General features: G+C 67.5%; 2 protein-coding genes across 4 annotated transcripts; both read right to left on the bottom strand.

The window, feature by feature from the left end:
* Positions 1-145: 145 nt before the first annotated feature.
* On the bottom strand, positions 146-2,806 carry GPS2 (G protein pathway suppressor 2). Its single transcript, XM_042915769.1, has 11 exons — positions 2,707-2,806; positions 2,383-2,545; positions 1,918-2,027; positions 1,727-1,839; positions 1,521-1,600; positions 1,347-1,429; positions 991-1,144; positions 818-907; positions 650-729; positions 458-553; positions 146-320 (listed from the first exon to the last, which is right to left on the bottom strand). The coding sequence occupies exons 2-11, from the start codon at positions 2,474-2,476 to the stop codon at positions 237-239; spliced, it is 984 nt and encodes a 327-aa protein (XP_042771703.1). The 5' UTR covers positions 2,477-2,545; positions 2,707-2,806; the 3' UTR covers positions 146-236.
* A 146-nt stretch (positions 2,807-2,952) lies between these two features.
* Positions 2,953-14,669, bottom strand: NEURL4 (neuralized E3 ubiquitin protein ligase 4). Of its 3 annotated transcripts, none has more exons than XM_042914775.1 (29): positions 14,388-14,669; positions 13,010-13,454; positions 12,709-12,774; positions 12,259-12,557; positions 11,980-12,091; positions 11,807-11,895; positions 10,942-11,014; positions 10,572-10,836; positions 10,129-10,310; positions 9,710-9,795; positions 9,426-9,588; positions 9,132-9,330; positions 8,965-9,041; positions 8,780-8,858; positions 8,305-8,474; positions 8,080-8,211; positions 7,544-7,689; positions 7,210-7,434; positions 7,016-7,114; positions 6,753-6,932; positions 6,394-6,558; positions 5,688-5,846; positions 5,105-5,284; positions 4,912-4,999; positions 4,719-4,826; positions 4,486-4,630; positions 4,213-4,325; positions 3,969-4,134; positions 2,953-3,590 (listed from the first exon to the last, which is right to left on the bottom strand). In XM_042914775.1, exons 1-29 carry the CDS (start codon positions 14,667-14,669, stop codon positions 3,386-3,388), a joined length of 4,698 nt encoding a protein of 1,565 aa, XP_042770709.1. In that variant the 3' UTR covers positions 2,953-3,385. The 3 variants fall into 3 exon arrangements, with proteins under 3 accessions (XP_042770709.1, XP_042770708.1, XP_042770710.1); XM_042914774.1 differs by having other exon boundaries at positions 8,299-8,474; XM_042914776.1 differs by lacking the exon at positions 12,709-12,774.
* Positions 14,670-14,766: the final 97 nt, after the last annotated feature.

Here is a 14,766-nt window from a genome sequence, read left to right on the forward strand (position 1 = left end):
GGAGATGAGAAATCCTGTCCACCAAACTCGGCCATCCGTTCACGGCAAGCGTTCACTTGCTGTGCATCTGCCGGCCACCCCGCCCCTCCAGAGAGCCCTGGCCGCCTCCGAGTGAGGCCACACAAACAGCAGCAGCAGCCAGGGGCACTGGCAGGTAGATTTTATTGGACCGGGACACACCGGGGACCCTCACCCACGGCAGGGGGTGGGGGGAGGCTGAAGATAAAATCTGACGGTCACTTGTGGTAGAATCGCGGGTTCTGGCTGTGCTGGATGAAGGGGAGCCGAGGGCCAGGTTGGCTGGTAGCCGCGAAGCCCGACTGGTGGCAGTGACGAGAGGGGGGCTCGGTCAGCGAGCACCCTCTCCCTCCACGCCCTTGAGCCCGTCCCCCCCCCCCCCCCCCCCCCCCGAGAGTGGGAAGGTGGGGGTCTGGGCGCACCTGGCTCCCGACCTTACCTTTCCCGCTGGTTGCATCTGCACAGGGAGCTGGGGAGAGGCCAGCAGTCCAGGGGCTGGATGCAGAGCTTGGGGATGCATGGGGCGCAGGGAGGACTGCGGAGAGGAGAGTCAGGACCGGAGGCAGCCGGGGGCTCCCCTGAGCACAGCGCTTCCCCTGAACTCCCAAGACCCCATACTCGCCATACTCACAGAGTCCGAGAAGGCGGTCTGCTGGTTGGCATGCTCCATTGGCTTCTGTAAGGACAGGGCGCCACCCGGCTGCAGGAATCCTGGGGAGGGAAGGAGGGGGGTGTGACGCAGCCGCCAGGGGCGGGGGAGGCCGGGAGGGCAGGGTGCTCGCACAGGGGTGTCGGTCACCTGTCTGGGTGGGCTGGAAGTGGCCGTGCACTGCGTAGGGCTGTGGCTGTGGCTGCGACAGGTACTGCACTGCGGGGAACGCCGAAGGTGCTGAGGAAGGGACGACGCATGGCCATCAGAGCCTCCTCATCTGGGTCTTGCCAGAGTCCCCTCCCTCTGGGCCCACCACTCACCTCTGAGCTGCTGGCTAGGGCTATAGGCCGGCTGCGTGGGGCCGTAGTGCGGCGGGGGCTGAGCGGTCCCATAGGCACCGCCGGGGCTGCCTTGGAATTGACCGTGCTCTGGGGTCCCTGCGAAAGCCGCCGCTGAGCCCACGTAGTGCCGAGTCTGAGGAGGGAGGACGAGAGCTGGCCGCTGTAAACTCCGAGGCGGGACCTCAGGGGCCCACCGTGTCCGGCTTTCCCCCACACCGCGAAGGGTCCGACGCCAGTGACGCCCATCACTTGAGTGCCGGGTCACTAAGGGCGCCTGGGTGTGGGTAGGAGCGGTCGGGGGAGACCAGGGCCGGACGCCCCATCCTACTCCTTACTGTAAGCACTTGGGGCCCGAACATCTGCTTGGCCCTGTCAGCCGCCATGAGGGTGCCCGGGCGATTGTGTCCTCCAGGGCTCCCTAGGGAGGGACAGGGGCTTCGTGAGGCCGGAAGGGGTGGCTGTGACCCCCAGGAGGGCCCGTTTGGACACGCGGTCTCTCCACTCCTCACCCTGCATGCTGAGGAGGTGCGTTCCCGTGTGGACGGTCAGGCTCTGCTGGTACGCAGCTGATGTCAGAGTGGTCAGGTCACTGGGGCGAAAGGCGGGCGCGTCAGAGTCGGGGACAAGCGCCCCCTTTTGCCACTAGACTCCGGTCGTTGTCACCCGATCCCAGTTACACCCTGCCCCGATTTTATTTTTAGCTCTCCAGTCCCACCTCTGCTCCTTTCGCCTCCGTTTCTCCTCCTCGTGTAAAACTTTCTTGAGCTGCAGGAAAAGCTGGTGCTTCTCCTCTTGTAAGGCCAAAAGCTTCTCCTGCAATTTCAGGATCTGAGAAGCGAGGGGAGCAGAGATGAAGGCAAGAGGGCCAGAGGGAAAGCGCTGTGAGAGATCAGGGGGCTTGCTCACTTGCTCCTTGGTCTCCTCCAGAGACATTCTCTCTTCCATCTCCTTTTTCTTTCTCCTCTCCTGCTCCTCCTTCATCTTCTGTTCCATCATCTTGTCCACCTCTTCCTCTTCTGGAGAGAGAGTCGGGCAGAATGGGAAACCGGCAGGGTGGTTAACAGCAGCCTGTTGCGCACCGCGGGCCAGCGAGGCCTGGTCGCCACGATGCCCCTCGTGCCTATCTCGGCAATGGCTCTTTCCCCGCGGAGGGGGCAGGCGGGTGGGTCCAGGAGGTGCTCTCCAAGGTCCTTCCCGACCCAAGGGTTCTGGAGCGGAGACCCGGCCTCCGGCTTCCACCACCCGCGGGGCTGTCTCATCCTTCCCGCGGCGGGGCCGCGGCGGCGCGCTGCACGGCCCGGGGTGGAGGCCTGCTCCGGGGAAGCGGCGCCGCCCCGGGGCCCTGTGTCCTCCCGCTCGGGCCCGGCTCACCTTGCCGCTTGCGCTCCCGCTCCATCATGATGTGCCGGTGCAACGCCCGGGCCATGGCGTTGGAAAGCTTGGGGCGCTCCAGGAGCGCGGGCATGGTGCCGCCGGGGGCGCTCGGGCCGTGGGCGCCCGGCTCTGTCACTGACTGCCAGACCTCGGACCGGGCCTACCGGGAGGCGGGCGCTCAGGGCGGATCGCGCCCGGCCGGCAGAGGCGGAAGCCCTCCCGCCGCCCCCCTCCGCCCGGCCGGCCCCGGGGGCCCCCGCGTGCGCCGGCGGGCCGGGGTCTCCAGCCTCGGCGCTGCCCGCCCCCCCGGCCCCTCCCTACCCGCCTGCTCTGCGCTTTCTCCGCGGCTCCTGCGCGCCTCGGCCGCGCGTCACATCCGGCCGCCGGGCCGACTCCTTCCGGAGCCGGGGCGGCCGCCGGCCTCGCGGGTCGGGCGCAGGGAAGGGCGGAAGCGGCCGCGACGGGTGCCGGAGGCGGTCAAACCCCGTCGCCGCGGCCCGCGCCCCCGGCGGGGCGGGCCCGGGGCTCGCGGGGGCGGTGCGCGCGCGCGAGAAAGAGGCCGAGGCGCGCGCTCCGGGACGGCGTTTATTGGCTGCTTGGAAACCCGCGTCCGTAACAACTGTACAGAGGCCCGCCTTCCCCGCGAGCGCCCTCCCACCGCCCGGAGGCCCGGGAAGCGGCGGCCCGGAGGGGGATCCGGGCCGCTCGGGATTCACAGTAACAGGAACGAAAACGGAAATAAATTAAGTGGTACGGGGGAGGGAGTCCGGGGAGTCGTGCTCCCCAAGTCAGTGCATGAGAGGGGGGCTGTCGGGCCGGCTCCCGCTCGCCCGCCGCGCGGTCGGGGATGGCTCTGCTGCCGCGGGCGCGGGAGGCAGGACTCGAGCTCCAGGGCCCCCTGCCTGTCCGGGCCCCGCGCGTGCCGGGGCGATCGTCGTCGGTCGTCACTCGGAGTCCCGGGCCCAGGGCCCCGCTGTGCTTGTCATCGCCAGGCCGCCCCTCATTCCACCCGCACCAGCAGGGCATAGAGGAGCGTGGCCCCCTTCTCCTTGGTCACCCACTCGAGTTCGGCTGGGCTGAAGTGAGGGTCCGGAGGTTCTCTGAGGGCGGCCGAGGGGGGCCCGGGGGTGTAGGAGCCGGGGCGCACGCACACCTGGAACGCCACCTGGGCCTGGTGCGTCCGCTGGGATTTGGGGTCCCGGAATCTGTCGGGGGGAGAAGAAATCCGGCCGTGAGGCCTCTGGCCCCTCTCCTCCCCTTGCTAACTGCACGGCCACACAGGCCCTGAGGGGGCACCCCCACCTTGCAGGGGCCTGGCCCTCCCCCCACTCCCCTCCCTACCGCCTTCCCCAACGACTGCGGGGCAGGCTCCCCGGCTTCCGCGTGCAGGCCGCTGCCCACCCTGCTCCCCGCGCCCGCTCCACCCGCACTTCTGACCCACTGCACCCCCCTTTTTGTCACCTTTAAAAATAGTAAATGCTTCTTATATAACAATGTTCTAGAGCGAGAGAAGACCCAAGTGGCACAGGTGAGAGAAGGGAAGGCAAAACGTGGAGACCCCGGGCGTGTCCCCGGGTACTCACTGCACTTTGGATGCCAGGGTCTCGGCCCCAGCGTACTGCAGGGACGGGGAGAGCAGCACCGGAGGGGGCTGCTCCTCCCGGGGAGGGGCGCAGTTCTCGCCGGGCTCCTCAAACCCCACCCCGGGCTCGCCCTTCAGCGGCCGGCAGCTCAGGATAGAGGCAGCGCCTAGGACGAGAGCTGCGTCAGGGCCGCCCTCCAGGGGCCGGGCCCACCCGCCCTGCCCCGCCCCTGGCGCCCCGGTACCTGCTCCCAGCTCCCCTCGGTCCAGCACCCTCCGCACCGCTGCCACGTGGCTCCCGTGATAGGCCATGTGCCACTTCTTGGTTAGCGTCCCAGCTTCCAGACGGGGATTCACCCTAGGACGTAGACAGGGCAGACCGGACAAAGGTCGCTGGCTCCCCAACACTGTCCCCTCTACGGGAAGTTCTGCCACGTCTTCCATGCACCCCCTGGGAACCTCCTTCCTCTAGGGGAAAAGAACAGTAAGGGAGCCGCGTGACCCTGCCCTGCGCACACCTGAGGTTGAACCTGCACCAGCCGAAGGGCAGGGCATACTCCCGAGGGGGCTCTCCCCGGCGCCTGTGGGCCTCGTCCCCTCGAAGCTTCCGGCAAGACTCACAGTAGCACAGGCTTCGCTTGGGCGGAGGCATAAAGTAATCCTCTGCGGGAAAGCGAGGGGCAGGCTGGGTGCCGAGGTGCCCAGCACTGCCCCGGGGAACGAGGCGGGTCCCGGGGGACCGGGGACTCACCGGGAAGCAACAGCAGTTCTTGGAAGCGGGAGCACAGGGCGTGATACTCGCAGCTCTTGAGAGGGCTGGCGGCAGGCAGCGGCCCCCAGCACACGCTCTCCTTCATACCTGCGCGGGCAGGAGGGGGCACAGGTCACAGGAGCCGGGGCGGCGCGGCACGGTGGGCGGGGCGGGGCTCTGCGGGCCGGCTCACCATCTACCATGTCCGCCTTCTCCATGTCCCCTTGGGTTCCCGCACTCTTGCCACTGGCAGCCCCTGGTTCAGGGCTCACGATGGTCACCTGCAGGGGAGGGGGGCGGGAAATCAGCCGCGCGTGCCCCAGCCCCCGGGGCCTGCCCGTGCCCTCACCGGTCGCCCCCTCCACGCTTCCTCCGTTACAGCCGACCTGCTCGCACTGGCCGTAGAGGTCCACCACCGCGTGGCAGGGCTGGGGCACGTCCGGTACGGCCACCCCCTGGTCCAGCCCATTGACGTGGAGGTGCAGCCCCCCAGAGCCGTCCAGCCGCAGTCCCAGGACGGTGCCTTCAGGACACGTGTCCAGGTTTGGCCCAAACTTCTCACAGATCTAGGAGGAAAGACCTACTGTCTTCCCAGAGATCAGACGCCCACAGGCAACAGCCAGGCTCGCCCTTCGCTCTGCTTCCGGTTGCCAGGCCCCAGGCTTGGCCTCCACGCCGGCCTGCTGCCCGGGCTCCACCCCCCTCCTCAAGCATCAGGAGTCCACCTCCCCGCCAACCCCCCCACTGCCCTCCCCCCCCCAACGTGCTCAGTGGCAGGGACCCAGGACAACGTGACAGCCTGAGCGTCCAGATAAGGCCCCCCACACTCTCGCTCACCCACCACGGGGTCCACCCCACCATGGGGCCCCTTTACGCCCGCAGTCCTACTGCCGGAGCCGGGGACCCTTTCGGCCAGACCGTCCCGACTCGAGGCCCCGGCCCTCCCTCTTCTCTCTGCCCCCTACTCACCTTGAGACCGTTGTGGAAGATGCCACGGCCCCGCAGCAGCCAGGCTGCCCGCTTGAGGGCACAGGCAGAAGCGGGGAAGTTGAGCCTCTCGGGCGGGCAGGTGATGACGCCCAGGACCAGGGAGGACGTCCACTGCCGGTTCAGGAAGTCTATCCGCACCTGGGGAAAAGGGCAACCACTCCCCAGTCACGGAAGAGGCCGCCCCCCAGCAGAACCAGGCTCCTCTCCCCCGCTGGGTGGGAGGGGGGGAGCGACAGCACCTCCCACAGCGCGGCCTGGGATGCTGCCCTTCCCTCGCCCGGAGGGACCGCAAACTACAAACCCCTGTTTCCTTCCCCACGTGAGCCTCGGCGCCGTCGGGACAGTAAGGGTCCCCATGCCCCGCGTTCCTAACTAAATCTCTCCGTTTGTGGCAAACAGCGGAAAGGCCTTCTCCTCGGCAAAGCCGTCCACGCACCCACGCGTAGGGCCGGCGTCTCTCTTGGCCTCCCCCAGCCCCTGCCCGCTGCCGCCGCCCCCACCGGCCGGCAAGTAAGGCTTCCTGATAAGCGACCTACGAACCCCACCGCGGGCACGAGCCCAAGCCCGGGAAGCTCATCCGAGGGGCTTGCCTTCTACCTCGTCCTCAGCTGGAAAGGGGTTCCTCCAGGAGGGCTGGCCCTGGGTCACCCCGAGCCAGAGGAGCGGCGGAGAAGGCGAGGCCCACCTGGACCAGCAGCTGGGGCACCAGGGGCTGGTTGATGACAACGATGCCCTGGTTGTAGCTGGCCACCCGCGTGGCGGTGCGGTTCCCGTTGGACAAGAGGATGTTCTTCCCGTGGTTCTCCAGGAACTCGAGGGCTGTGGGCATAATGGCCACTTGATTCTGGCCCTGGTGTGGAGGAGAGACCGAGCTGCTGGGTTGCCAGTACGAGCCACCCCCCGCGGGCGTTTACACGGGGCTCGCGCACAGGCGACCGGCCACCCGGGGTTGGGTCAGAGAGCCCCAGGACAGCCTGGTGTCCCGCGGACCACCGACCCCAGCCGCCCGTTCACGGGCCCCGCCTGCCCCGCGGGGCCTCTTACCCTCGGGCTGTGCTCCTCCCCGTCATCGTCTTCCTCGCCCTCGCCCTCGCCCTCGCCCTCGCTGCCGGTGTCCGAGCTGGGGGAGGGAGGCTGGGTGCCTTCCGACTCCTCCAGCCTCGTGGAGCTGACCACAGACACGCTCCGTACGGGCCCGTACAGGTCCAGCACGGCCCACACGTTCTGTGGGCACACACGACACAGGAGTTGGGGGTCCGCGGAAGGCCTCGAGCCCGCTCCCCAAGCCCAAGGTTCCCCGGGTCTACCTTGGCAACGCCGGTGGCCGCAGGCCCCATGTCCTCTCCGTCTACCAAGATGTGCATCGTGTCGTCCGCCCCCCGGCGGATGCCCACGCGGCTGCCCACCTGGCGCCAAGGTGAGACGGGCTCGAGTGCCTGGCCTCCCTCCCCCCGCCGCCCCCGCTCCACCTCCGCCCCGACCCCGGAGCCGGCGGCCTCACCCCCAGCCTCTCCAGGTTCCGGCCGTAGTTCATCCTCTGGAGCTGGCCGTCGCGCCTCACTTCGCAGCTGGACACCATCCAGGTGGTCTTGGTCCGGAGCTCCGGCAGGGAGGGCGGCAGCGCCGGGCCCCCGCCCGTGCCGGGCCCCATGTCCCCGGGCGCCAGCGTGGTCAGTCCCAGGCGCAGGGAGCCCGCCCACTTCTCGTCCAGCTCGTCCACTTTGACCTGAGGGAGACAAAAGGCGGCGGCCGGCGCTAGCCAGGGACAGGGGGACAGCAGTGGCGGGGGGGGGGGGGGGGGCCGCCCGCCTCGCTGCGAGGGGCCTGCCGCCCACCTCGAACACCTCCTCCGTCTTGAGCTCCTTGGTGCTGAAGACCAGGCCGTGAGCGTAGCCGGCCGCGCGTACCGCCCTCGTGCCGTCCTCCTCCAGAGTGACGTTCTTGCCACACGTGCTGTGAAAGCGGTGAGCCACGCCAGCCACTGTGGGGAACAGGCGCAGCGGGAGGGGACAGTGGGACAGCGAGCTTCAGAAAGGACACGGAGCAGAGCTCTCGGTCGGGAAGTGGGAAGTTGCCGGAAAGGCCCCGTTTGCCATCAGTCCTCTGTCTGCCATCGGAGAGCCTCCCGCGCCTCTTTCCCCACGAGAGACCCGTTCCCAAAGCGGGCGTGCCCGGCTCCCGGCCTCCTGGTGGCCGAGAAGCGCCTCTGTCGTTCCAGCCAGCCGTGACCTCCTCCCCTCCTCTTGGCCGCCGCCTACCCTGGGCTCATCCCTCCCTTCAGGGGCGAGCCCGTCCTGACCCAGCTCCCTGAGCTGGCAGCGGCCCCCTCAGGCCCACGGTGAGGAAGCAGAGCCCGCCCCGCCGGCCGCACCTGGGGAGTGCAGGGGGAAGGACTTCTCAGTGGCCGTGTTGCTGGTCGCCAGGCTGTTGTCCATGGGGCCGGTGGCGTTGGTGATGGACACTTGGACACACTGGCCGTAGAGATCCACGACCGCGTACACTTCTGGGTGGGAAAGGAAGGGGTCAGAAGTCCGAGAGCCCGCGGGGCACCGGCACGAGGCGGGCGGGCCGAAAGCCACAGCGCAGTCACCTTTACCCGGAGGCAAGCCTGAGCAGGCGGCGCCTTGGTCCTGGCCGTTGATAAAGTAGTGCAGGTCGCCCTTGGCCGTTCGCATCATGCCGATGCGCGCGCCTGTGCCCAGCGCATCGAGGTCGCACCCGTAGTTGTTGCGCATCGTGTTTCCGTCTTGCATGATGGCCGTGCCACTGGAGGGGCGACAGAAGGGGCCGGTGAGTCTCCCGGCTCTTCCCCACACAGGCCCCTGCTCGGTCTCTGCTCGTCAGAACCTCCCAGCGCCTTGGATCGGGATCTCGATCCGGGGTCTGGGACCCAATCCCGTTCCCTATGCCTCCGGGACAGAGAAAAGCGGGAGCTTCCCCGAGAGGAGAGGGGGCCGAGCCGCTGCAGGGTGCGGGGCAACGTGGGAAGGCTGCCCAGGGCCACCGCGGGCCCCAAGCCTCGCTTCCCTCATCCTAGCCGGCCGCACGGCCCGCAAAGCAGGCAATCTGACCTCAGCATCCACGTGTCATAGTCGATATCCGTCATGGTGTTGGGGAACTCAAGGTCTTCTGGCCGAATAGCGGTCACTCCTAGGAGGCAGGGGTAGGTCAGAGCCAAGCCCCAGCAGTGGGCGGCCAGCGGCCACCACCCCCGCCCCCGGTGCGCGTGCACGCACGCACACACGGGTGCCCTCACCGGCCTCGATGGAGCCTGACCAGCGGTCCACCATCTTCTGAATGACGATTTCAAACAGCTCCCCGTCGCGCAGGGCCCTGCCAGGGACAGCGGCAATCAGACAGGCCCTGCTCGGTGGCCGAGGCCGGGCAGCGGGAAGCTGGGGGCACGAAGGCCCGGGCACTGACCGATTGGAGATGACGATGGCGTCGTTGAACTCGCTGCGGCAGTTATGGCGGAGCGCGGTGCGGCCCCCGTTGGTGATCACTGCGTTACTGCCGTGTAGCTGGTGGAAACGCAGGTCGGAGCCCCCGGCCCCCGATGACGGGGAGCTCGGGGACACCTGGTTGTTCCCTTCGGGGAGTGGCTCGGGGACTGGGGGCACCTCTGCATGAGTGGTCATCACCCATTAGGCTCACAGGGGTCTCTGAGGCCCCCCAAGGCCACCCCGACCCCCTGCCCCTGCCCGGTCCGGCCCTCACCCACGTCGTCCACAATGGTGGCCTGGGCCGCCTGGCCGTAGAGGTCCACGACTGCATAGACACCCGGGGGCACGTTCCAGGCCGCGGGGCCCTGAGTCATCCCGTTGACAAAGAAGTGCAGGGTCCCGTCCTCCCGCCGCACCACGCCCACCGTGTCCCCTGCCTTGGAAGAAGGGGGGCTGGAGTGAGGAGTCAGGCAGAGCTCCCGCCTGGGCTGGTCCTACAGCAGCCCCGCCTTGCCCGCCTCCCGCCGCCGGGCCCCGGCCGGACGCACGCTCTCCCACCTTGAGGCGGTCCAGGTTGTGCCCGTACTCGTCCAGGATGGTCGTCCCGTTGTGCATCACCCCGTTCCCGGTCATCATCCAGGTCCCTAGGGGGACGAGGGGGGGGGGACAGAGGACGTGAGCGGGGACCAGGGCTCCTGTCGTGCGGCAGTGCCCGCGTCCGCCCCCCCAAAGCCGCTGGCCTGGCCTGCCTTTTCTGACGGTCGGCTCTCTTCCCAGAGCTGAACAAGAAAACCCTGCACGTCCCAAGCCAGCCACGAGCCCCGTCCACGAGGTGGGCAGGCCTCAGCCACCGGATGAGTCGTCACAAGTGTGACAAGCGGAGAAAAGGGCCGGAGCACGAGCATCCCATCCGGGCTCCGGGGGGTGGCTTCCTCCTGAGGACCCTGCCCTGGCCCCGCCCCGCTGGGGGGGCTCACCCGAGCGCAGGTTGGTCATGGTGGAGGGCAACTGGAGGTAGGCAGGGTTGTGGGTGGTGACACCGATCTCGATGGAGCCAGCCCACTTGTCCACCATCTTGTCGATGCGCACCTGGAACACTTCTCCGTCCCGCAGGGCTCTGCTGCTCAGCACCACGCCGTGATTGAAGTCATCGGTGGCACTGAGGGCACAGCACGCGGGGCCTCAGGCACGAGCGCGCGCGCGCTGAGCACGCCGCGCCCCGGCCCGGTCGGTGCCTGCCTGACTCCTGCTGCCCCCAATCCGCCTGCTGACCTTCGCTGTCCCGGAGGCTCCCCCCTTCCCTGTCACGACGGCCCCGCTCAGAATCCCGCCGCCCCCCCCCCCCCCCCGCGTCTGCGCCCCTCCCGCAAGCCCGTCAGAGCCCCTTCTGCGGGCTTCTCCCCACCCCCCCGGGCCATACTGGGGCCGCAGGGCGGTGCGCCCCTCGTGGGTGATAGCCGCCTTCTGCCCGCAGTTCGGGTGGAAGAGCAGGCGCTCGGGCTCGGCCTGAGCGGCGGGGGCGGCGCGGCGGAGGGCGCCCTCGGGAGACAGGGCCCGCAGGATGGCATTGTTGCGGCGCAGACGGTCGCTGTGGTTGTTATTATGGACGATGGTCACCTTCACCGCCATCCCGTACAAGTCCACCACTCCATACACGACCGGGGGCGTCAGCGGGGTGGCCACACCTGTGGGGGTGGAAGGCGAAGGAAGGGGTCAGACCAGCCTCAAAGAGAGGCAGCAGTGTGAGGACCAGACCCCTGCACCGAGCGCCCTGGCCGCGCGGCCCCTACCCTGATCGATGCCGTTGATGAAGAAATGCAGGGCAGAGTTGGACTTCCTCGTGAGACCGATGTGGTCGCCCTCCTGGTCAAAGCAGAAAAGACGAAAGTCTGGAATCTATCCCTGCTCAGGCTCCAGACTTGTCCTGGGGACCCTGGAACAACGCGGTCCTAAAGCCTGCCCGCCAGCCCAGGCCGCAGGGGAACTGCTCCCAAGGTGCCGGAGTCCCAGAGCCCCCCGCCCCCGAACGCTCACTCTGAGGCCAGCGCTGCGTTAAGCCATCTCATAAACATCACCCCATCTACCTCCCGAAGGAGTCTACAAAATACTAACAGGCTCGCTTTAAACGTTAGAAGGGAAGAAAAAAAAAAAAAACCCACCAAACTACCAAAGAGAACGAGTTTGTTGCCTCTGGTCACCACCACAAATGGCCAAACGATTAAGAAAAAGTAAAACTCTGACTCGGAAACCCGAGTGCCTAACTACTGGGCAGCCCTGCCTTCTCAGAAGGAACCTCTAGGCAAAAGCTAACAGGCCTTGGGGCGCCTGGGTGGCTCAGTCAGTGGAGCGTCTGACTTCGGCTCAGGTCACGATCTCACGGTTCGTGAGTTCGAGCCCCACATCAGGCTCTGTGCTGACAGCTCAGAGCCTGGAGCCTGCCTCAGGTTCTGTGTCTCCCTCTCTCTGCCCCTTACCCACTCACGCTCTGCCTCTCTCTAACGTTTAAAGTAAATAAGCGTTAAAAAAAAAACAAGACCTTAAAAAAAGCTAACAGGCCTTGCTCTGGGTCACAGGGGAGACCGTGGTGCACGGGCAGGGGCGCAGGGAAACAGGGCTGCCCCACAGAGGGGCCCAGGCTCCACGCCCCACCCTCACCTGTAGCTCATCCAGACTGAACTCACAGTACTCCCGGCGGGTGCCCTTGCCGTTGGTCAGGATCCCACAGCCACTCATCATGATGGTGCCTGGGGGGGCAGCGGACACCCCGCTCAGGACACGGGCTTCCTCCGCCTTAGGAAGGTGCCCCCCGCCCTGCCCGGGGCTGGTACCTGACTGCAGGTTGGTCATGGTGGCTGGGTACTCCAGGCTGTTGGGGTTGTGGGTGGTGACACCGATCTCAATGGAGCCAGACCACTTATCCACGAGCTTGTCGATGCGGATCTTGGGAGGGGTGACGACAGAAGGGAGAGACGGGGAACGTGAGCATAGAACAGGGCCCCTCAGTCCCCGGCTCTTCCTTGGGCCCCACCCTTCTAACGTCAAGGGTCAAGCCCCGTCTCGAGCCCCCGGAGAGTGACGTGCCAACCAGAGCCCGGGATCTCGCACACCTCAAACATCTCGTTGTCCCGGAGCGGACGGTTGGTCATGACCACGCCGTTGTTGAACTCATCCAGGGGCCGGCGGCGCTCGGCCGTCTTGTTATTGTTGCTGAGTTTGATGAGGGTTCCGCACTTCTCGTGAAAGAGCAGGGCGTCGTTGGAAGTGAGGACAGGCGAGGTGGCCGCGCCGCTGGGCCCCGGTCCTTCCCCGGCCGGGGGGGAGCTCAGGTTCACATTTAGGAGCCCCCCGTTGTAGGCAGACAGGATGGCGTTGCCCACCACCTCCGAGAGCTCCATGCTGGCAAAATCTGCGGCGGCGGGGCGGGGGAGGGAAGCTGGAATGAGGCCGTACCCCCTCTGGCTCGCCACTCGCCCCCTGGCCCTCTCCTGAGGTCCCTCCCCTCGCCTGGGCCACCTCACTTCCCGCTGCCCTTCCCAGAGCCTCCCGGAAGCCCTCACCATTATGCGACTCAAGGCTGTTAGGAAACGTCTCCGGCCGGGCCTGCGCTGGGGACACCATGAAGGCTGGGGACCAGGCGGGATGGGAGGGGAATGAGGGTTCGGCCCCTGCTGCAGGGGCCCACAGCCAGGAGACCCCCTCCTCTAGCCCCTGCTTTCCCCTTCAACAGACTCGGGTGGGGGGGAAAGGGGTCGGAGAGGCCCTGCCCACACCCAGCCTCATTTGTCACTACACGTCACCCACTCCTTCAGCCGGTCCCCCTGCCCCGCCCCTCCACCGCTGCCCGAGCTGTATTCTCACCTTCGTCCCCCGGGGTCCCCTGTTCAGTCAAGGCAGAATCTTCAGGGGGCGCGGAGGGCTCGAGGGGGGGTGTAGGGATGGGAGCAGGGGGGCTGAAACCTGGCTCAGGGGGTAGCACGGTGATCTGCGTGCACTTGCCGTAAAGGTCCACGACGGCCCAGACACGCGCGGGGAGGCCCGTGGCGGCCACCCCGCAGTCCCGCCCGTTCACCCAGAGCCGCAGCTCCCCGGCAACTGTGCGCTCCACGCCCACACGGTCCCCTTCACCGAGCTGGTCCAGGTCCTGACCATACTCCTCCAGCACAGAACGTCCGTCCCTCAGCACTGAGCAGCCCGACACCACCCATGAGCCCCCCTTCAGCCCCGTGGCGCTGCTTGGGAAGTCCAGCACGCTGGGGTCCAGTGCCGTCACCCCAATCTCAATGGAGCCACTCCAGGAGTTGACCTGCGATGAGAGCGGTGGACAGGGACTCAGGAAGGGCCCCCACGGGTCTCCCACCACTAGGAAACCACACTTCACAGACCACCGTGTCCCCCCCCCCCCTTGCCACGTCTCAGCCAGCTGGCTCTTCTCTCTTGAGACGCGGGACACTAACCCAGAGGTGCGGTCCTACAAGCAACTTCCTGGACTCTGTCTCAGGGACCGTGGGCACCGCTGTCCCCTAGCAACTCTGCTCCCTACTCTGGCGGCTCGGTGTCTCTGACACCATGCCTGTCCCCACCGTCTGGGCTAAATTCCCTGGCTGCAGCCCCCTGCCTCCTCTAAGTGCCTGGTCTCTGTGACTTCTCAACCACCCAGATGCACAGCTCTCCAAGTCGGTTGTCCCTGCTCTTGTACACCGCTCTCCTCCTCCCCTGGCCCATTTCTCTCCTGGGCCCTGGCTCCACTCAGATTCACTCACTTCCCAAATTCCACCTCTGTGCCCCTGGCCTCGTCACCGAACGACACACAAGAGGCACACCTCCCTCTCCCTGAGAGTCCCTCCCCACCCATCGTTCCGGCCTGAGTTTATCCTCCGATGGTTGTACTTCCCCTGGTTCTCTCTCCTCCTGTCAGGTCCCTGACATCTCTCCGTCCTCCGCCTGCCACAAGCCATTCCAGGAGACCTGTTCCCTAGCCATTCTAGCGGCTGAAGCCCGTGTCCCTTCCCTGCTCCTGGGTCCGGAGGAAATCAAGCTCTCCTTACCCGTTTCCCCTTCAGACTCAATGTTTCTACTTCCCGCTCCCCCCCACCGCCCGTCACCGGGTGCCCATAAGGTCCGTCGGTTCCCTCTCGGTGCCCGGCGATGGGGCTGCCCCGATTGTCCCCCATCCCGCCTCTCGCTCTCCCCCTCCCACCACCCTCCACGTCTCGGTTCCGCGGACCCAGCTCCGCACCTTGCGGTCGATGCGGACGGTGAAGACGCGGCCGTCGCGCAAAGGCTCCCGGCTCAACACCAGCCCGTGGTTAAACTCCTGGCCCGGCTGCTGCCGCCGCGCTGTACGCCCACAGGCCGACAGGCTCACCAAGCGCCCGGTGCGCGGGTGCAGCTCCCCGCCGCTGCCCAGACCCCCGCCGGACCCCGGCCCTGGGCCGCTCCCGCCGGGGCCCCCACCCCCACCCGGCCCCGGCCCGGGGCCTCCCCCAGAGCCCCCGCTCCCACCCGACCCCGCCGCCATCGCCGCTGACACCCGGGCCGCGCGACAGCCGCGCTTGGCGGCACCGTGGCAACCGCGGTGCACACACACCCGGAGGGAATAGGGCTCGGGGCTGGGG

The sequence above is a fragment of the Panthera leo genome, chromosome E1, assembly GCF_018350215.1.
Source record: "Panthera leo isolate Ple1 chromosome E1, P.leo_Ple1_pat1.1, whole genome shotgun sequence".
NCBI lineage: Eukaryota > Metazoa > Chordata > Mammalia > Carnivora > Felidae > Panthera > Panthera leo.